At 42.9% G+C, this 22943-nt stretch overlaps 1 protein-coding gene across 2 annotated transcripts in view; it reads left to right on the top strand.

Moving 5' to 3' along the window:
• The window catches only part of TBC1D30 (TBC1 domain family member 30), an 81037-nt gene extending 59016 nt beyond the window's left edge, over window positions 1-22021 (top strand). For both annotated transcript variants that reach the window (XM_077775245.1, XM_077775246.1), the window contains exons 8-12: window positions 2798-2903; window positions 11100-11212; window positions 12668-12807; window positions 15011-15217; window positions 18393-22021. In XM_077775245.1, coding sequence (XP_077631371.1) covers window positions 2798-2903; window positions 11100-11212; window positions 12668-12807; window positions 15011-15217; window positions 18393-19177 — 1351 coding nt within the window. In that variant the 3' untranslated portion in view covers window positions 19178-22021. The remainder of the gene's footprint in view (window positions 1-2797; window positions 2904-11099; window positions 11213-12667; window positions 12808-15010; window positions 15218-18392) is intronic.
• The last annotated feature ends 922 nt before the right edge of the window (window positions 22022-22943 follow it).

Below are 22943 nucleotides of genomic sequence, written 5' to 3'. Positions count from 1 at the left end.
AGTTTCTATATTCTGCAGTCATGTATTTCCAACCTACTGTATGCCTGAAACTCTTTGCACTTTGATAGTTTCTGTGGGTCTGGGAGTCCAGTTGCTGGGTAACTATGTGCTGAGTCAGTTCTAGTAGCCTTTGTTTTAGTTCTTAGTTATGGGGCAGGAAGGAAAGAAGCAATTCTGGTTTTACTCCCATCTATCCATTATCTGGAGGATTAGAATTTATCCCTATGGTCCTCCCAGGGAAGTCACACTGTTGAAGTAATAATGGCTACACTTAATATCCAATATTCACAGAGTACTTGCAATGGACAAGCATTGTTCTAAACACACTAGATGTGAAACTAACTCGTTTTGTCCTTACTATCATTTCATAAGGTAAGGACTGTTTTACAGATATGGGAACTGAGCCACAGAGAAGTTAAGTAGATTGCCCAAAGTCACTCAGTAAGTGGAACAGCCTGATTTTGAACCCAGGTATCCTGACTTTAAAATCTGTACTTTTTTTTTTTTAAAGATTTTATTTTTAAGTAGTCTCTACATCTAACGCAGAGCTTAAACCCACAACCCTGAGATCAAGAGTTGCACGATCCACTGACTGAGCTAGCCAGGAACCCCTAGAATCTGCACTTTTAATTATGTGAATCTACTGATAATAAATAGCTATCGTTTATGAAATTCAGGGGATATATAAATCAGACTGGTAGGACTTTAAATGTTTCAGAGTTTTTGCTCACTTTCCTACATTTTTTGAACATGCAACTTGTTCAGCAAAAGGGAGAGCAACCAGTATACATCACCAAGTGCCTGCAGTGCTGTCATTATGTCAGGCAGCTTAAACACATTTTCTCATTCAGCTCTTTGCATAACCCTGTGAAGTAGGTAGGATTATTCTCCCTGCCTTTTCAACTGAGAAAGCTACCCCCAGAGGGTTAATTAGCTACTTCATGGTCACACAGCCCATGAGGAGCAGAGCTGGGACTTAATCCTGGATCTTTCTGACTCCAGGGCCTATATTCTTACCCACAAACTTTCCACTGGAAAAATCATGAACAACAGCTCATTGGGACCTCGCCATTCCTGTAGTCCAGCAACTTGGCATTTCTTCCTCTCACACCAGCGGTGCTTTTGGAATCTGTAGGCTGTGGACTGTCAGCTCACCTTCACTGGCATCTCTCTTAACGTAGCCTTTCTTCTCTGACCCTATGCTTTGGCCTCATGCCAGGCCTCGCGTCATGATTCCTTCCTCGTCTCCCCGTCACACCCTACACTTGCCGTGCCACCTCTAGCCAACCTTGCCAAGGGCACTTCTGTTCTCATGCTCCCTATTAAGTGCCTTTCAGCGACTCTCACCCTGAGGAAGCTCAGCCGGTGTCTGAGGCCTTTGCCATCTGCTGTGTGCATCTCAGCTCAGGGCTGTACCCTGAGCCCTTGCTGTCGTCCTCTGGCCATGTAGGCTTCCTGGCCAACTTTGGTTGCATGGAGCTCCTTGCAGGGCCTGGAGAGGGCCTGCTGTCTCCTGCATCCACGTCTTTGGAAAGCTTTTTCTTCCTTGACAACCCAGAGGATATATTTCAGAACTAATCTGAAGCATTATTTCTCTTCCTCACCCTCTAGGGCAAATGTAACCACTTTTTCAATCATGCCCACATGCTACTCTGTATTTTTGTAATAGCTCTTCAGTAGTATATTTCATTTAGTGGCAGTGGGATTGAAGAACACTCCAGAACCTCAAGTTTTTCCATCATTATATATTTTTTGAATGGCTCTGTGGAAATTCCCCAACATTAGTGTATGTCAAAGTGTATGTCTATGGTCGATGGGCAAATAAAATTATCCTACTATCCAAAAAATGTTGTAATATATAAAACAAATACAGTGCTCTTTGTGTTAGACTATTAAATATTTTTCCCTCCTAGAAGAAGGATGAAAGTCTAACCTACCTTTTAGGTTGCCAGGTGACAGATCCTTTTTTTTCCCCTCAATATTTATTTATTTTTGAGAGTGAGCACGAGCTGGGGAGGGGCCGAGAGAGAGGCGACAGAGGATCCGAAGCAAGCTCTGAGCTGACAGCAGTGAGTCTGATGTGGGGCTCAAACTCATGAACGGTGAGATCATGACCTGAGCTGAAGTTAGACTGCCGCTGACTGAGCCACCCAGGCACCCCAACAGATTCTTATTTACGTGTAGAACCAAATGCAGGAAGCAGGATGTAATCTCCAATTAGCAACAGTGCCCTGAGAAGAACTGAGAAATTGCCTGTGAAAACATCCTGTGGATGATGAAATATACAGAGAAGGTTCTTGTATTTTTCACTTTTACTTCTAATGTGGCTTAGTTTCAATTTATCAGTGATGTCACCATTTGCAGATTAACAGCCTCAGATTCCCTACAGGGGATAATTGTTCTTTAGTACCCAATTTTGTGGTTATTAGTTCTGATCAGTGGTAGGCGTTCTGCTATGTAGATGATGTCAAATAAAAATAATAAAGATGCCACAGGTGGGACTGTGAGGCTGGGAGCTCATCCAGTAATAAGTACCTCTACGTTGCCTTTGCTATTTTTTATCTTTTCTCTGCATTCAGCAAAAATGAGTTTATTTGGGAATACCAGACAAATTACAACCTAGGACATGCAAGCTATGACAAAACCATAGGCAAGTCCCCAGGAGTGTGATTTTTGTTGATTGCTAACAATTAATTTGATGGCAAGAGGCACCATGTCCTGTTGCAACTGCAGTATATGCCTGATAAACAGCACAGGTGTCCTAAATAATTCCTTTTTCTGTTCTTTCTTTATTTAGGCAGATAGAATGCTGTGAAACAGCTGATGAATTCTACAGCACCATGGGGCGCCTTACCCAGGAGATGCTAGAGAATGACCTTCTGGAAAGCCATGAACTCATGCAAGTGAGTGGGCAGCATGGCCCCACCTTGGCTCAGGGAACGCTGGGTGCTGTGGGAACAGGTGGTGCCATGGCAGCCATCTTGGGAAATATGTCTGGCCAGCCATCACATTGAGTTTTTCACTTGACCATGAGCCTATATATAATTTGATAAGAATCTAACTATGTCACAAGAGGAAGGAAGAAATGAATTATGGATATTTGTTATGCTTCCATTCAAGCTGCGTTGCTTAAAACTCATAAAGTGCAATCCAACCTCAAAAAAAACTCCCCAAATTACCAAGTATTTCTTCTAAAGGTGATTCTTAACCTTCAGAAAGGGAGAACTTGTAGGGCAACATATTATTTTGGGGGAGAAATTATTGAGGGCTGAAAAGACAATTCTTTAAAAAACTTTTTAAATGTTTATTTATTTATAGAACAAGTGGGGGAGGGGTGGAGACAGAGGGACAGAGAGAATTTCAAGAAGGCTCTATGCTCAGCATGGAGCTTGAGCATGACTCAATCCCACCACTGTGAAATCATGACCTGAGCTGAAATCAAGAGTCAGATTCTTAACCGACTGAGCCAACCAGGTGCCCACACACCAAAGGAGATTATTCTAATCAGTATTTTGGTTTATTTGTTTTACCCGTATTTTCTACTCATGTTATTATATATTAATCATAATACAGAAAGTCTTGAAGGGTTTTGTTATTATCTAGCATGTTATTATATCTCACTATCATATTCACCAAGGCATTAAAATCAATAGTGAATATAGAAAAAGATAACAGATTTGTTAACGTTGTCTCTTGCATTAGGTTCTATAACATATTTTATCCTTATTCTCCTCTGATTACTGCTGCTTTTCCTGGTTGTTCCCCTTGCCCACTGACCAACCCTGGGTCTTGTCCAAGGTTGCCCTTTGGCCTTAGTTTCTTCTTTCTCTGTGATTTGTCTTCCCTTTTTTTTTGTTTCAGCTTTTACCTTTATCTTGGGTTCTGTGTATGAGGTCATGTTTGGGTGCTGGGCCAAGTCAACAGATTGGAAAACGAAGACTCAGGCCCTGACTTAGGGCTTGAGAAGGGAGGAGTTTCCATTCCTTTGCTCATTTCCTGGCACTTCCAGCTTCTCAGAATCCCTTAGTTTTAGAAAATGTTGGCCACCTGATAGAACTGCCCTGAACATTCATATATTTTATTTCAACTTTGCATTCTCGTCTCTTCTTCCTTCTTTCCTGTCTGTCTCAGAGGAAGAAGGGTTCTGTGTGGTGCTGACGTTGGTGCTGTGATCCTGATTCTTCTCACACATCCTGGGGCCACTGCTTCATCACTCATTCCCTCTCAGAGGGAAAAGTACCTCTTGTTGAACATGGTTCTGTGTACAAAGTCCATGCTTGGCATTTTCCACGTATGAGATCCTTTATGTCCCAGAGAGCTGCCGGATTCATCTGCCCAAGGCAGGACTCTAGGATATGGTCCTTTCTCCCTCGCTCATGAACTTCAATGGCTACTCACTGCCTACAAAACGAAGCATGGGTTTCTCAGTTTATCTAGGGCTCTCAACTGTCCTATCTCCTCCCTTTCATACCCTTGACTGATTCTGGTCAAGTCAAGCTGTCCTCCATGCTCTCAGGAATCCCTGGGAATATGCCCCTTCTGTACCTGTGCCTTCTGTTCAGTCTGTCTCTTCTACTTTCACATGACTAAGCCCTGCCTCCTCATGAAAAGGTCTGGTTCAGATGCCATCTCCTTTGTGAGGCAGCCTCTGATAGTCTCAATGAAAATCATCTCCCATTTGTCTGAATCACTGTGGCATTTTCTTTGTATCTCTCTTGTGAACATTCATCACATTCATTCTACCTTGATTTAAGACTGTATCTTATTTCCTCAGTGATATTAAAATTTTTTTAAATGTTTATTTTTAGAGACAGAGTGCAAGCAGGGCAGGGCAGAGAGAGAGGGAGACACAGAATCAAATCAGGCTCTAGGCTTTGAGCTGTCAGCACAGAGCCCAATGCGGGGCTTGAGCTCACGGACCTCAAGATGATGACCTGAGCTGAAGTTGAATGCTTAACTGAGCCACCCAGGTGCCCCTCAGTGATATTTTTAAGCTCCTTGAGAACAGGGCCTGTGGTTTGCTCATAACCACTTAGCACTTTGCCTTTTACTAGAGCTGCTCAATAAATGTATTACCTCATTAAGCAAACATCATTGGAGAGTTTGCAATTAATTTCCTGCCTTCTCTTTTTCAATAAATATTTGCTGAATTAAACAACACTCATATGGTGGCCCTCCTTCCAGATTCTCTCCGCTCTAATACAATACAATCGGCATTTTGCTGCCAGAGCGATTGTCCACACTTCTTTGGTCATTTCATTGTTCTTCATAATGCCTTCACCACTTCCTTGATATTAACTGCAGTAAATAAAAATGTGTCAGCCTAGTTTTCTAGGCCTTATATTAACTTCTCCAGACATTTTTGAGCATCTCTATCTGTCAAAAGCCTTCCTTGAGGAAATGACTGTCTGGGTTTACCTTTAAAGATGGAGTTCGTCAGGCTCTGTGTATGTATGTGAATACGTGTGGGTGCGTGCACATGCACGTGTGAGATTGGGTGTGTGTATGTTGGAGGCAATGATGCAGAGCAGGAAGGGAAGTCATGGTTGAGAAAGGGGCACAAGGGAAGACATAGCAGTGGAAAACTTTATGGTGTGTGAAGTATTTGGTATTTGGTGTGGGTATGGAGGACCACGACACGTGGTAAGGATTGGACTTGACCCCCTAGGTCAGAGGTTGTGAAATGGTGCTTGTTGGAATTCTAGGGATTCTGTGGAGCCTTTGGAAAGGGAAAAAGAAGACCTGAAACATTTTAAGGAGAGAAGGAAAACGGTCTGAGTTGTGGCCTCTGTCAGATGCAGGGGCAGCTCTGTGAAGGGTGGACTTGAAGGGGTCAAGTCTGATAGCAGGAGCGTGTGAGAGGCGGTGAAGGGTATAAACAAGGATGGAACAGAGACAGTACTTGGGAGGTGAAATTGATGGAACTTGGCCTTGGAAAATGGACACGGAGTGAGGGAGAAAGAAATGGGGAGACAACGGCAACCTACAGGTTTCTGGCTTAGGACAAAGAGCGTAAGTTTATGGGGGGCGGAAGATGGGTTTGTTTGGAGACAGGTTGCATTGAAGGTATCTTCTTGCTGCCCTGATCCTTACCTGTCGAAGGTCTTCCCACTACTTCACAGTGGAACCCACTGCACTGGGCACAGGTCTGTGGCTACCCGGCCTTCTGTCCATGCTCGTTCCTGTGATGGGGCTTGTGGTTCCCTCTGCCACTCTCTGTGCAAAGCGATCTGCCCACCTGGGTCCTACTGAGCCTCTTCTCTCCCCTGCCCCACACAGCCTCTCTTATCTCAGCCCTTATTGACGAGTCTTCCTCCGTATTCTTTCAGTACTTAAGATTTTCGACAACTGATTTAATGCCAGTTACAGATTAACTTCTGTTGTTTGGTGTTTTTTCAAATGTGTTCATCTTATTTCTCTAATGAAGTAGTAAGTTCCTTAATGATAAGGGCCTCCTTTTACTTTGTATCCTCATAACACCTAGAGTAGTGGTTGTTGTTTTTTTTTTAATGTCTTATTTATTTTTGAGAGAGAAAGAGAGTGAGTGTGTGCAACAGGGGAGGGGCAGAGAGAGGGACAAAGGGTCCGAAACAGGTTCTGCATTGACAGCAGCAAGCCCAATTACGGGCTCAAACTTGTGAACCGTGAGATCATGACCTGAGCTGAAGTCAGACACTCAATTAACTGAGCCACCCAGATGCCCTTAGGTTACTGTTAAGAATATACCCAGTTATGGGATGCCTGGTGGCTCAGTTGCTTAAGTGTCTGACTCTTGATTTTGTCTCAGGTCATGATCTGACCTGAGTTGTGGGTCAGGTTGTGGGATCAAGCTCCGAGCCGGGCTCTGTGCTAGTCATGGAGCCAGCTTAAGATTCTCTCTCTCCATTTCCTAATGCCCCTCTCCTGCTTACACTCTCTCCTTTTCTAAAAAATAAAAACAAAGAATACACCCAGTTGTCTGAATACACAGACCCCTAGAACATTAGAACTCGAGGCAGTGGTTTTCACTCTTGACTGTGTATGAGAAATTTCTCCCAGAGTATGTTAGAATGTGGACATTTAACTCATCGGTGGTTCTGATGCAGCTGTGGTTTTTTTTTAATTCTCAAGTTAGTTAACATACAGTGTAGTCTTGGCTTCAGGAGTTGAAACTAGTGATTCATCTCTTACATATGACACCAAGCACTCATCCTAACAAGTGTCCTTAATACCTGGCACCCATTTAACTCATTCCTTCACTCACTTTTCCCTCTCAGTTTCAATCCTCAGTCTTTTTCTCTGTATTTAAGAACCTCTTATGGTTTGCCTCCCTCTCTGTTTTGATCTTATTTTTCCTACCCTTCTCCTGTGATCATCTGTTGACTTTCTCAAATTCCACATAGGAGTGATATATCATATCTGTCTCTCTCTGACCTGATGTAGCTGGTTTTTAAACAACACTTAGGGAAGCACTGGTTTAAAAGAAGCTTAAAGATCAACTAACCTTATTCTGTCACTTAATAGAGAGTGAGCTTGTGGCCAGTTTCTTAGGTTGTCTAGTGGCAGGACTGGGAGCCAAGTCCTTCTCTCCTGGCCGACTTTTTCCTTACCATCCAACACACCGCTTCCACCTTATTCAAAATGTGTCTTTCCCAAAGCTGAAATCCCCTTTAGAAAAATAAGGCAGCATTTTATTTCACTTAAACATTGCCAGAACGAATGAGAGGTATGTCGACATACCATACCATCTTTGTCCTATAGAAATTTCCAGTCTTAGGTATTAGGAGAAAAGAGGACCACCTCTTTACCTTGCTGTAAGAGAATCCTAGAGGGAAAAATCAGGCTGTGGCTTGTTTGATTGGATGCCATTTTAGCGGCTTTTCTTCTGCGGAGGAAAACATCTGGATGGAGATGAACTGAGCCTAATTTTGTACAAGTTATGTTTTCATGTTTTTTGTAAAGCATGTCAGTAATGAAAAAAGAAATACGATTTTTTTTTCTTGGCAGTAGCTAAATATAAATGTCTATTTACGTGTATGTTGGTAGTTTGAATAATAAGTTGACTTACTGTTTTTCCTTGGCAGAATAGAGTGTTACGGAGAGAAATGGTGGATGTCATTTCAAGGCACTCTCTTTTCTTTATTCAATCCTTTAAAAAAAATTAAGTCAGTGGCTGGGATCCAATTATGGTGGGCCATAAATCTGTCAGCAAACCTGAAATGGCTCCAGATGAAAAATGTGGACTACGCGTAAGGTCTTTATTTTTGAGCTGAAAGAGAAGGATTCTCCTTGGTGGTCTTCCCAGTTTCTTTCCATTCTAAGTGCCACACACAAAACCTGATGGGGTTTTTTTTCCTTCTGTAAATCCTATCACTTTTTTTTTTTTTAAATTAACAGTGACTGTTTTTAAAAAGTTGATGGTGTCTGAAAAAGACATTGGGAGAATGCCAATGAAATGGTGGATCTGGATTTCAGTGAGACTTTTGACAAAGTCTCTCATGACTTCCTTGCGGGCAATGGAGAGAAAAATCAGGTGCTGTTAGAAGGGTTTGTAGGTGCTTGGGAAAACCTACCTCAAAGTGCGAATCAGGAATTATTGTTCCCTTGGGGGGAGCTCTCATGTGCTGTGAGGCACGATCAGCCCTCCAGCTGTTCACTGTTTCTATCAGTGATGGTGTGGAAATTACAAGGATGTGGATGCTTGTCCAGTAGATGGATCCTGTTTGATTAATTAGTGCTGTGAAAAACTGAAACTGTCTGCCCTGCAAAATTGTGTGTGCCCATCACTGGAAGGGGTTCAGTGCTGCCTTTGTGACCATCGGTTGGAGAGGCTCTAGAGGGAACTTCTGCTTGGGAAGGAGGTTGAACTAAATTATGTTTCCATCCCATTCTAACCCTAAGATTCTATCAGTGTACCATACTTGACACTAAGGTGATTAGTGAAGTTTTTTTTTCTTGGAATCCATTGTAAATCTCTGATTTACAGCATTGGAAACCTAGAGCTTCTCAGGTACCCTGAGAACTGTGGTGATGTGTGGTGTATATTCATGGCATAAACTCATCTTCAGATGTGAGATCTTCAACTAAGTGAGTGAATATATGTGAAGTGCTATAAACACATTTTTAAAAAATCCAGGAGCACTGATTTCTTCTTTGAAGGACTAAAATAAACGATAAAGGAAGATAGACCAAAAAAAAAAAAAGAAAAAGAAAATGAAAGCACCAGTGCGTCCAGTTTTTTGGGTTTTTTGGTTTTTTGGGTTTTTTTTTGTCAGATGTCTGAAGCAGAGTGGCTCTTGAAGGAGTTTGCTAGGAGCACAGGCCAATTACTCTGGGTCAGGACGTATTTCCCATACCGTTCTTATCAGCTTCCTTCATGAGGCTGGACAAGGGAATATTTTGATAATTTTTTATAAAGCTGGCAAAAATAAAGCATAAGTGAATCTTCAGCTGGTCATCCTACTAATTGTCTTCAAGGAGACATCTTCATTCATAAGGAATTTTGAAATTACTAGCATTAATACTTCCATCTTTAAAAAAAAGTCTTTTTAATGATACTTATTTTTGAGAGAGAAAGAGTGTGCGAGCAGGGGGGAGACAGAGAACAGAGCGAGAGACAGAATCTGAAGCAGGCTCTAGGCTCAGAACTGTCAGCACAGAGCCCGACATGGAGCTCAAACCCATGGGCCACAAGATCATGACCTGAGCCAAAGTTGGACACTTAACCAACTGAGCCACCTAAGCATCCTAATAATTTTATGTTTTAAATTTGAATCTCAATGGTATGGGTTTCTCTTTTTAAATTATTGAGGTATAATTGATATATTATGTTAGTTTTAAACTATAATATCCTTATATATTTAATATGTAATTTTGAAATTCTGGAGGAAGCACAGGTGCTTTTCCCATTTTTATTTATAGATTTTTAACAGCCTATGCTTTACACCCTGTCACTTTTTTCTTTTTTTTTCCTTTAAAAATAACAGCTAACAATTTTCACCTCGATCTCATTCACAGACATTTGAAAAGGTGGTATCTCTGGAGAAAGCTCACAGCTGATCACACGATCATCTACTAGACTTAATGTTGTCCAGATGACATTAAATGTCTATAAAAGTCATCAAACAAAGCTTTGAAAAACAAGCCTTACATATGAGCATCACTGATGAGTTATTGTTAAAGAAATAATTGGGAGCTGTGAATTTCTGAGTTAACCCACTTGTCGGTTCAGCCCAGAGGAAGTCAGACTACCCCCATCTGCCTCTCACATTCACCACTTGGAATACCCAATCCTGGGTGGATTGATTTGAGAAATGAGCATTGTGTTCCTCAGTATTCTTTTGTCTTTCTCTTTTAAAAAGAGGACCTTGAGGGTGTTATGCTGAGTGAAGTAAGTCAGGCAGAGAAGGACAAATATCATATGTTTGCACATATAGAAGGATTAGGAGGAACTTAACGGAGGACCATGGGGGAGAAGAAGGGGAGAAATAGTGGGGGAGAGGGAGAGGGACAAACTGTGACTCTTGAATGCTGAGAACAAACTGAGGACTCATGGGTGTGGAGGGGAGGGGGGGGGTGGGGCNAGGACTCATGGGTGTGGAGGGGGGGGGTGGGCAAGGAGGAGGGCACTTGTGGGGATGATCACTGGGTGTTATATGGAAACCAACTTGACATTAACTATTTGTAAAAAAAAAATAAAATAAAAAATAAGCAGTAAAAATTTGTTTAAAAAGAAAATTAAAATACAAAGAAAAAAAATTTTTTTAATGTTTATTTTTGAGAGATCATGTGTGGGAGAGGGGCAGAGAGAGAGGAAGACACAGAATCCGAAGCAGACTCCAGGCTCTGTGCTGTCAGCACAGAGCCCAATGCGGGGCTCAAACTCATGAGACATGAGATCATGACCTGAGCCGAAGTCTAATGCTGAACAGACTGAGCCACCCAGCTGCGCCCCTCTTTTGTCTTTCTCTAAAGGGGATGTTGAAGTAGAATCTCTCCACCTGCTGTGTGAGGAGCAGAATCTCTTCACACCCAAATCCTAGAACTTTAATGTCTTTCCAGGATTGAAAAGAGTTTAAGGCCATCATTTCAGATGTGGCATTTTTGCTTGTGTTTTTCAGACTGTTTATTCTATGGCTCCATTCCCTTTTCCACAACTGGCAGAGCTGAGGGAAAAATACACCTACAACATTACACCATTCCCAGCCACAGTTAAACCCACCTCGATTTCTGGGTAAGGCTTTTCTTTTCCCCTTGTTTCCATGATAGAAGACTTAGTACCTTAATGTGTTGGTGTAACTTCATATTTGTTAAATCCCAGATATATCTATTCAAAGTAGTTTGGTACCTAAAATCTGAATGTCTCTTTCCCAAAGGTTTTGATTTAAATGAACCTAAGCTGAAGGAATATTTAGGAATATTTTTAATACTTGAAATTATTAAAAAATGTTAAGCATTAAAAATTTTAATAATTAAAATAGTGTAAAACAGGTGCATGAAGAAGCAGATGGGCTAATTTAAAATGTGCAGACCAGAAATTGGCAAATACATATTCTTGTATAGGAATTTAGTGTTTGAAAGCTTAGCATATCAAATCAATAGTGAAAAGTGTATTTAAATGGAAAAAATGAAATAATAAAACTAGCAGAGGAAAGTGTGGAAGAATATCTTTAGTTCTTTGTAATTGGAAAGGCCTTAATAATAGACTCAAAAACACAAGGGAAAAAATAAGTAGTTTAAAACTAATTTTCTGCATGACTGAAAAACAGAGCAAAACAAAACCTTCATGAGCAGGCTCAAAAATATCTGTGTATAAATAGTTGTGATTGCGGTCTCTCATGTGTAAAGTTCCTAGAAATCAATAAGAAAATGGCCATCCCACTGAAACGTGATGAAAGGATGGGGCTTGGTAGTTTATAGAAAAGGTAACATCAGTTGTATAAAGAGAAATGCAGCTAGAACTAGATTCTGACTGTGTTTTTATCTGTCACATTGACCAAAATGCAGAAGGTTGATGTGCATTCTGTTGATGGTGCTTTAGGGAAACGCTCTTGCACACTGCAGGTGTAGTACACAAGATTTGTGGCAGGCAATTTGGCAGTATTTTCCCAGATTACTAGTGTGTGTATCCTTTGACCCAGCAATTCCACCTTTATGACTTATCCCACAAATATATTTGTACACCTGCAAAACATAGCGTGTATAAGGTTATTTATTGCAGCATTGCTTATAATATAGGATTGGAAACCACTCAGGCGTGCATTGTTGGTGCCCGGTTCCATTACATGGGCTACATGCGTACAATACAGCGCAGCTGTAAAATAAGGATGAGTAATCTCTGTGTGTGAATATGGAGAGAGTCTTAGGTAAATAAGCAAGGTGCAGAAGAGTGTATATAGCATGCTAATGCTTATGCAAAAAGAAGAGAACAGTCAGACGATATAGTTATATTTGCTTATCTGTGCATAAAGAAACTGAAGAATGCATTAGAAATTAGTAACAATGTTCACCTTTGGGAATTAGGTAGGGCACAGGCAGAAGTTGGAAAGGGATGGGAGAGAGACTTGTCATATATGTTATATTCGCAGTTATATATAAAATTTAAACCATAAGACTATCACTTATTTTTTTTAAATGCCACAATTTTCTTTAATATTTCTTTTTTTTTTTTTTTTTAACATTTTCCAAGACGACATGGTAAGGTCAGAGACAGTGATGAAGAGAATGACCCTGACGATGAGGATGCTATCGCTAATGCAGTGGGGTGCCTTGGACCCTTCAGCGGGCTTCTGGCCCCTGAACTGCAGAAGTACCAGAAGCAAATTAAAGGTAAAGAGGTGGCTTTCTGTTTAGATGATCTCAATGTGTTGTTGGTTCACTTAGCAAAGGTATTATTGTGTCCGATAAGTGACTCTTGTTTCCTGACCTAATCACCTTGCTGAAGGTGCCTAAAGGCCTTTACTGAAAGTGCTTACTGTGCTACTCTATCATGTAGTAGCATCTCTCTGTTGTGGGTTGCTCACATCATACCTGTATCTTTTCCTTATGTGTTTTGCCTCCAGTTTATCTGATTCCACATTGTACACTCAGTTCCTTAGCCTGAAACCTGGCAAGTAATAGATGCTTACCACATTCTGTTTTGAGTTTAATTGATAGAGACTGGCTTCTTTTCCTCTATAGAAATAACCCTCTAAATCTAAAGCATTATGGTAGCCTCTCCTTGAATTTGAGCGATTAGAAACTCATTATCTCATAAGACGTTCTGCTGGATCCCTCTGCCTAGCCCATGGTTTCTAGTTGTGAGAAGATAATCTCCACCTACCAGTTCTTTTAATAGTTCTTTTGAACAAGAGAGAGCCAGTCTACTCCCTCTTCTATTGGAGGTCTCTTCAAATCTTTGAGGACATCCATCATGTCCCCCAAATCCTTGTCTAAGATCCAAGATCAAAACTTTTCAGAAGGTATGACTTCCAGAACTTTTAATATTCTATATATTCACCTTTTCATGGCCTGCAGTTTGGTGGTGTCCCTCTTAAAAGGTGGTGCTCTGAATTGGATGCTATGCTACACTTGTTTTTTTTTCTTTTTTTTTTTACAAATAGTTTATTGTCAAATTAGTTTCCACATAACACTCAGTGCTCATCCCCACAAGTGTCCTCCATGCCCATCCCTCCTTCCCCCCATACACTTGGTTTTTTTTCTTGTGGAGAATGGACTGCCTGGGGTCTGGACGCCATCGATGTAACAAATTTTTTTTTTATAGTTTTTTTTTTTTTTTTGAGAGAGAAGGACAGACAGCATGGGTGGGGGAGGGGCAGAAAGAGAGGAAGACCCAGAATCCCAAGTAAGCTCCAGGCTTCAAGCTGTCAGCACTGAGCCTGACACGGGGCTTGACCCATGAACCATGAGATCATAATCTGAGCCGAAGTCAGACACTTACCCCACTGAGCCACTGCCCCTTAATTTTCTTTTCCTTAAAAATGTGTTTCCAGTAAAAAAGGAAGTAAATTTGTCTGATGTTTAGGCTTTATCTGAATAACAGTTTGAGCAGATGCTATGGTAGTTGAAATTCCCTGCTAATTATTTTTGTAGAAGTGGGTCCCAGGCTGTTTTACATACTGTGCTAGAAAAGCCTGTGTACTGTGTGTGTACTCTCACACAGTGCTTATTTCTACTTAGATGTAATCTCGATTTTGTTTAAGGGACACATCTGATAGTTGTGGTGTCACAGGAGCAGAAACCACATCAGAGGCAGGAAATGTTTGTTAAATGAAAAAAATAGCCATTCATTTCTAGTGATGCTGTGATTCGAAGTCTTGATTTTTTATTAATGTTTATTCATTTTTGAGCGAGAGAGAGTGAGCGAGAGAGAGAGAGCGCGAGCAAGCACAAGCAGGGGAGGGTTAGAGAGAGACACACACACAGAATCCAAAGCAGGTTCTAGGCTCTGAGCTGTCAGCACAGAGCCCGGTGGTGGGGCTCAAACTCACAAACTATGAGATCATGACCTGAGCCAAAGTCAGATGCCTAACTGACTGAGTCACCCAGGTGCCCCAAAGTCTTGATAATAATATAGAATGTGTTGCTATTTGTAACTTAGGAAAAACTCACTTTTAATGACAGACTAAACTCTACAAACAATAAATTCCTTATAAATCCTCATGCAGTTATATGCAAATCTGTAAACTGACTTTAGGCACCTGGAGGTATATTTGCCTAAGAGAATTTTAGAAGATGGCAGTGATGTTTATGTGGAAACAGTTGTTCTTATGTCTATAGAATGAACAAAATGGCAATAAAATCCACACAGCTCTTTTCAGACCCACAGTGAGGCTGATCAGAAAATACAGAGCTGTTTTCAGGACCAAATGAAAACCAGTATGACAAACTATAGCGTGTGTGTGCATGCGTGTGCATGTGAGTGTGTGTGTGTGTGTGTGTGTGGTTAGAATTCCTTGGAGTTTAAGACACTACACCGGGGCATACTGTAATCTTTCTCCCCATGTCCGTGTCTCTCTCCTCTGGAGTGCAGAACCGAATGAAGAGCAGAGTCTGCGGTCTAATAACATTGCGGAGCTGAGTCCAGGAGCCATCAACTCCTGTCGAAGTGAGTACCACGCAGCTTTCAACAGTATGATGATGGAGCGCATGACCACAGATATCAACGCGCTGAAGCGGCAGTATTCTCGGATTAAGAAGAAGCAGCAGCAGCAGGTTCATCAGGTGTATATCCGGGCAGGTAATGTGATTCTTTGTTTGTTTGAATCAATTTCCCCTCTGTGTCCGCTTGTGAAGCAAAGAACCACATTCCTAGGATCCCCTCGGTGTTGCAACTGTGGAGCTCACACCTGCAGACACTGCCTGCATGAGGCAATGGCCTATTTAGCATCTCTTTTCTTATTTCATCAGGCTCTGCGGAAGAAAGAGGCCATGGGTCCCTTTTAGGTACCAAGAACCAGGCACTTGATGGTATTAAGCTCGTCTTTGCTATGTGTGCTTGTGGAGAGGGGTTGACAAATGATGAAAATGTTGCAAAAGCCATGCAGTCCTTGGACTTGAGACATTTTGGAGCTCTTGCCTCCTAAATTTTAGCCATTTGAAAATGGAATCTATTCATCTGTGCACTTGTAAACTAAGCTATCCACTAGTCATTTCGGTAGTAATATAACAGAGGTTGTGATCAGACAAAAAGGAATAAACCATTCCTGTGCCTCCCTGATGGCTTAGTGGGGTCTTGGGGATCTGCTGAGAAGAGCAAAATTGGATTGAGGTTGGAAATGCTCTTTCCCAAGGACTGTCCAGCTTCTTTTTTTTTTTTTTTAATTTTCTTTTTAAATTCCAAAAATCCCAGTGAACAGTCTGCTTTATTTAATACATGCTGATTTGGGAAGTGGTTTGTCTTGTTCTATGTGAAATCCTAATGATAATGATGCCTGTCCAGTGTTAATCAAAACATGAAGCTGACTTGTGAGCACGTGACTGATCTTGCACAAAATCTGTACTTACCTTCCACCTATGGAGGAGAAGTGGGTAACTTCCAGAAGATTTTTACTTTAACTTGAATTAAGAGGGCGATCACAAAAGAAACAACTGAAGCATTTTAATTTTAAAAATATTGGCTCAAACATATCCTCGTTTTTGTCCTTAAAACAAATAAATGAAGCAAGTAAGGATGGATATGCTTCTGTCATTTTTAAAAGATGAGGAAATGTTGAATCAGGAAGGTTTAGCAGGGCTATATAGCAATGGCAGGTGGTCAGGCCAAGGGCTATACCTTTGTGTTCTGATTCTTTACATAGTCCCTTTTCCATCTGAACCCTACACATCTGTGGGTGCGATGGTGAACAGTTGTTAGGGGGTATTATTAAATCAGCCTGGTGTCTTGTACTGTAGCTAGGGGTCAGTAAACTGTATTCCACAGGCCACATCCTGCTAGCTGCCTGTTTTTATAAATAAAGGTTTATTGGAACACAGGCATGCCCACTTATTTACATATTGTCTGTGGCTGCTTTTGCACTACAAAGTCTAAAATATTTACAGTCAGGTCCTTTACAGGAAAAGTTTGCTGACTCTTATCTGGATCATGGTTTGTGTGGTTCCTTTTAGGCAGAGATTGTTACTCAAAGGCAAAGTTCTAGAGCATTGCTTCTGAAGCTTCTGTGTGCATATAAATCACTTGGGGATCTGTTAAAATGCATAATCTGTTTTAGCAGCTTTGGGGTGGGGCTGAGATTATGCATTTCCAACAAGCTCCTGGGTGATGCCAGTGCTGCTGGGTAGGGATCACACTTTGAGTAGCTTTTAGAAGAGATGCTCTAAGATAGGATTAGCAGTGTAGTGGAGAGGGTGCACTTGACCTCAGCTTCTGAGATGTAAAGTAAGGTGGTGAGGATGGCGGTTGAGGTACCAGCTTCCCAGGTTAGGGAGGACGGGAAGTTAGGGCCTTTTGGACCTGGTGGCTTCTGTTTTTGTGGAGAAATTGGAGGAAATGTTTGCTTGGGAATATGCTGGGGGAATAAGGCAGGAGCATGTAGAAAGTAATGAAGATTTGGGTAGGTCATTGAACAGAACAGAAGGAAGAGGGAAAGAAAAGGAGGGTTCAGTGGCTTTGAGGACCCAACAAAATAGGAAGTTATGAATCTGAAGGGCCCTCAGTCCACATGTCTGTGTGATTTTTTTCCATCCTTTTTGGAAAAGATAAAAATCCTGGGTTGGGGTTTTGCCAGGCATAAAGATAGGGATGTCGAGAATGTGTGGTTATCGGTGAGGCAGCATCCCGCTGATCAGCCACACATCTAGCCAGGTGAGTGGTGTAAGTGACTCACAGATAGACGAGGGGTTATGGGAGGTTGGGAAGATCAAAGAATCCAAGTCTCTGGTTCAGTGCCGTATTTAGTTATATTGAGAGCCTGAGAGCTAGAAGAGCCAAAGAGAAGAATCAGAGACTTAAAATATTTTTCAGGTAAGGTAGATCTGGGTGATGAGGTTTCGGATAGAACTGGGGAGGCTGAGGAAGTATGCGGATGGGTCAGTGAGAGAAACAGTCAGGTCACTGAGGGAGGTACTAGGATATAGGGTGGAGAGGGGCCCATAGTCAGCGTTTTCAGTAAACCCTGGAGTGTGACCCGAGGTAGATGACAGCAGTCGAGAAGCCTAGAAGCGAGCTCAGGCGTGTCAGGAGGAAGGGATGCTCACCCAGAGATGGTAGGGCCTTCTCCCTGCTGCTTCTGCCTGCCGTCGTCATGCCTGGGGCTGTGTGTGTTTGAGCGTCATCTGAAATAGACGCTTGGTCATAGCCACCGGAAAGGAATACTGTCAACAGTGCCCTCCAAGAGAGCACGGCTTTGGTGCTTTCCAGTTTTCAGTTTGCTTCCAAAGTCCATTGAGGACACAGGAATGGGACCAGGTGTCAGGAGCAGCAATCTCCCTGCATTTCCACCACCTTCTTATCACCTCTGTCATTCTGCCGTCTCTCACCTTTATAATACGCAGTGTGTTCTTTTCCTACCCCTTAGAAGCTAACAGCTGATCGTCCATATGGTCGTAGTGTTTGACTTATTTTTAGAACAGTCTTCTAAGGTTTTCTAGATACAGGACCTCTGAGGTGGTTTCTCAGAGACAAAAACTCTCAGTAGGAAACAGCAGGGTATCTGCACTTTAGTAATGAGGCGCCAGAGTCTGCTTCTTTTTGTATCCTCAGCCTCTTGTCTCCTTCTTTTGGAAAAGGAAGGAACAGGTACCCCAGGCTCTAGGGTTGAATTCAGTTTCTGTTACCTTCAGTCACATGACTCCGCAAAACCTGGCAGATCCGTGGTTGGGGTGGAGATGTGGTGACAGCCTCTGTGTGATTCCTGTTCTGTGATGGATGGTTTTTCTGTGGTCCGTTTCACACAACCTTTCAACATTTCTTTCAGATAAAGGGCCAGTGACCAGCATTCTCCCATCTCAGGTAAACAACTCTCCGGTCATAAACCACCTTCTTTTAGGAAAGAAGATGAAGATGTCAAACAGACCTGCCAAGAATGCGGTCATCCACATTCCCGGGCACACAGGAGGCAGAACGTCTCCTGTCCCCTATGAAGACCTCAAGGCGAAGCTCAATTCTCCGTGGCGAACTCACATCCGAGTCCACAAGAAGAACATGACGAGGACCAAGAGTCAGCCGGGCTGCGGTGACACTGTTGGGCTGATAGACGCGCAGAACGAGGGCCGCAAGACTAAGAGCCCGGGGGCCGCCGAGCTCTCCTCCAGCCGAGCAGCGGCAGCGGGGGGAGACGGCGGCAGCTCTGAAGGCGGCGCGGGGAGGACAATCGAAGGGCAGTCGCCGGAGCCCGTGTTTGGGGATGCCGACGCCGATGTGTCTGCGGTCCAGGTGAAGCTAGAAGCCTTGGAACTGAACCAGAGGGAGGCACCTGCTGACCCTGAGCCCACAGTGCACGCGCCCTGCCAGCGGCACTTCCCGGAGCCGCCTGAGACCCCCGGGGGAAACAGAGCCACCAGCAAACCTCCCCAGGGCGGCCACCTGAAAGCGCCCATCTTTAGCCCTTTCCCCAGCGTCAAACCACTGCGCAAGTCAGCCACTGCCAGGAATTTGGGATTATATGGCCCTACAGAGAGAACCCCAACCGTGCACTTTCCTCACATGAGCAGGGGCTTCAGCAAACCCAGCGGTGGAAACAGTGGCACTAAGAAACGATGATGGCCCTCAGGAGCTTTGAACATAGCTGCGCCTTCCTGTGGTGTGGTCTAAGGGTTTCCAGCTGAGTGGCTCCAAAAGAGTGTTAATTGTCCAGTGAAAATGAATAGAGAGGTTCAGAGATGAGCACCAGTCTGTGAACACGGGCAAGGAAATTTTCTGGTGGGAGCCAGGATGGGGATGTTTTCCCTGCCCACTGCTAACCGGTCCAGTGAATTCTTGTGGCAGAATAAATATGGTAGCTTTGTAGTGTGAAGTTTCCCCTATTTTTCATTGTGAGTTGTTTAGAAAAGACTGTGTATCTAGACCGTTAACCCCTCTCCCTTCTTCCTGTTCTGAGGGCCACCAGGGTCCTGTGACAACACCACCACCCCCCCCCCGCCCCCAACCTTCTGGTTTTCCGGGCGTTAGCGATACTCAAGCATGCACACACTAGCTTGCTAGAAGAGAAACTGTACAAAGGAAGTAAGTTTCTTCGTTGCAAAAAACTTCCTGATTCCCTCTTCCTGCCCCTCTGGGGGACTGTGTGTGTGTGTGTGTGTGTCTCCAGTGGTTTCTCTCAGCCAGTCTCAAGATTGTTTTCTTATTCTAGTGCTAAAGTGCAGGAGAAAAATGTAGATAGCCTTAGTTTCCATTTCTGCCTGCAAAATGAAGAAAACTCTTTATCTGCTGAAATTTAGGTTAATCCACCAATTTGAAGATCTTATCCAGAGAACACACATGCATTAAGCAATCACTCTGAACGGCCTGCCGATTCCGCTAAGCTTTCCCCACGGTTCATTTTTCTCCTCTTAAGAAGAGTTATGGTCCTCAGTGTTGGGATGACTTGATGGCCTCTCCATGGAGCATGTCCTGTATCCTCCGCCGGGCAGCTCACTTACTTACCAGCTCTTCATGGCAGATGCAGCGAGGCTCCATCATGGCTCGAGCCATGTTCACGGCTGCTGCTCGGAAGCCAGAACACAGCACCTGCAATTCTGTTACTTGAATTTTGTGCTTTTTTGATTAGAGTACTTTGTTGAGTACTTTTGTTACTTGAACACTTGCCTTCTTGGAGAAGGCATTAGTACTTTGTAGCTCTCTCTTACCCACTTCTGTCCTGGTCCCAGCGGGTCAGAGACAGACCTGTTACTTCCACTATGCAGATGGGAACTCTGAGCCACACGGAGGTGAAGTAGCATTGCAGATACCCAAGGTAAATACTCTCGGTATTCCATGTGACTTGGTCACCTCTCCTCCAGTGCAATAGGCAGGTTTAAATGCTCTTTGTACACAGATGCATTGGCTATATCGGTTCTAAAAACCAAGACTGGAAGCCATTCACTGGACTCCCTCCCGACTCAGAGGACCTTTCTCCAGATGTTACAGAGTCTTGTGATGGCGTTTCACAAAACCAGCTCTATTCTTACCCAAAAAGGTAGTTCATTTAAAAATGCTTCATGCAGCTGTCATTTTTCAGAACAAAGGCTCACTCCTCAATTCCTTTCTCTTACTGTCATCCGAAGAATAGACTCAGCGTCTTTATCCTCGTCTCAAAAGACCTTGGCCATGCCTGCAGGCACATTGTTGATGCAGTCAATGTTCATTTGAGCTAACTGGATTGCCAATTCTGAAACCAAAGCTATAATTTTAGAGAGGGCTTTTAATATGATAGGTATTAGTTTTTATAATAGAAAATGTGGTGGCATGGGCTTTTTTGAACAGAAGACACAAGAATGACATACAGTGAGAAAAGCCATGTTATCCCTTCTGTGGCATTTTTACCCCCAAAGGCACTGAAGATGGAAGATACGACCTACTGAGTTATTGCGGTTTTGGTCTTGAATTCTGCCGTCTGAAGTTAGAGTGCAGCTGCTTAAAAAGCAGCCCTGCCCACAGCCTCTTTCTTGGGAAGGGAGGAGGTGGCATGTTGGGCTTACCTTGCATCCCTCCCCCAGGGGATGAGACCCACTGCATTTCCCAAAGTTAAGCAAATGACATGATTTTCTTACTTTACAAATAAGAATGATTCCACCTTATATTTTCTCCTCCCCCACTCCACGTGAGTCAGAACAGACTCATCCCTTTGAGGGATGTCTGACTGGAACAGGAGAATTAGCGTTTCTTCTCTTGAGTCAGCTCAGTGCTCCCTGAGGATCTGGCTTCAGGGAGGTGGGTGCTGGGGTGGAGGCCACTTACCACAATCTTTAGGATGGCGCTGTTGCTGTCCACTAAGTGTCTTAGTGTTAGCGGCACGGGCCCCACCGTTTCCATGTGTTGGTCTTTCTGCGAGAGGGATGAGATGGGCGCATGCTTTGGAAGAATTTTATCCCAAATGGAAGAATGAATAATTGAAAGGATCATAGTCCTTGGAGGTAAAAATGACCTTGTCAGGATTTTAGAAACTGAAGGATTTCTTTTGAAGCACTTTCTGTACCAATAACATGCATGCATTGTACCATGTAATCACAATGTGACTCGGTCAATTTTGGAGCCTTGCCTGCTTTAGGAAATAGAGAAATCTGCAGTAGCCTCCACCACACAGCATGTACAAAGACCAGTATGGACTCGTTCTCTCCCCTACGTATTGGACACTGGATGCCACACCAGAAGTACTTACCAAGTAGCCGTTTCTTTATTTTTAGATCTGTCTGTCCCCTGTCAGCACTTGTGCGGGGAGTCGCCTCCTTCTAATGCTTCCCACCTCAGTACTCTTACAAAAGCCTCCAGATGATTTAAACCTACTTTGTAATCTTTGACCTATAGGCTGTCACTGTTTGAAACATTGTATTCCCTTTTTTTTTTCGTCTCTTGTTCTGAAGAATTGTACTGATTACAAAGACGTGTATAAAGATTCTCATTGTTGTAGCTCTTGTGCCATTTTCTGAGTGCATGCATAGAATACCGTGGTGACCCTGACGTTCCCATTCCCCTTCAAGTTTTTCTCATCCTTGGTCCTGGGAACCAGGGACACAGCCCAATAAGCTCCATCTCCCCCAATCTAATCACTGGGCTGCAGGGTGACCCATGACTGTTTGAGAACTTGGCCAAAAGAGTGGGTTCCTAGGTATGAGTGAGTGTTTACTTGAGAATGTGGGTGTGAATGTAGGCGTGTGTATAAAATTAGCCTTTAGATTTGTCATTTTCCTTTGTTTTAATAAAATAGAACAATAAGAATGCAATTCAGCTTCCTGGTCTATGGATTCAAGATGAATGGAGAGCTGTGATCACATATACAGGCTGCAGCCTGCTCCCCTCCTCAAGTCTCCTTTTACTCTTTCTGAGCCACTTTCTGTGCTGCCTACAGCAATCATCTGAAGCAGCGTTTGAAATACATTATGTTTCTGGGGCTCCTGGGTGGCTCAGTCGGTTGAGCGATTTCAGCTCAGGTCATGATCTCAAAGTTTGTGAGTTCAAGCTCTGCTTTGGGCTGGCACCTCAGAGCCTGGAAACATTTTAAAAAATTAAAAAGTATTATTTTTCCTAATTAAAGAAATAGCATGTATTTTAAGAAAATTTGCAAAACAGCATAAGGAATCCTCGGTGTTCTGGTGTGGGCTTCTCCAGTATGTTCTTGTATACGTGTGTACATGTATACACACATCTGAGCATCCACTGGAAAGACAGCTTAATGTACCTTTTTGTGTGTGTATACATGCACGCACGTATACAAGAACATACTGGAGAAGCCCACACCAGAACACCGAGGATTCCTTATGCTGTTTTGCAAATTTTCTTAAAATACATGCTGTTTCTTTAATAGGTACATTAAGCTGTCTTTCCAGTAGAT

Source organism: Crocuta crocuta, unplaced genomic scaffold (assembly GCF_008692635.1).
Source record: "Crocuta crocuta isolate KB4526 unplaced genomic scaffold, BGI_CrCroc_1.0 scaffold97, whole genome shotgun sequence".
NCBI classification, from domain to species: Eukaryota; Metazoa; Chordata; class Mammalia; order Carnivora; family Hyaenidae; genus Crocuta; species Crocuta crocuta.
This window is presented reverse-complemented; position numbering and strand designations above follow the sequence as displayed.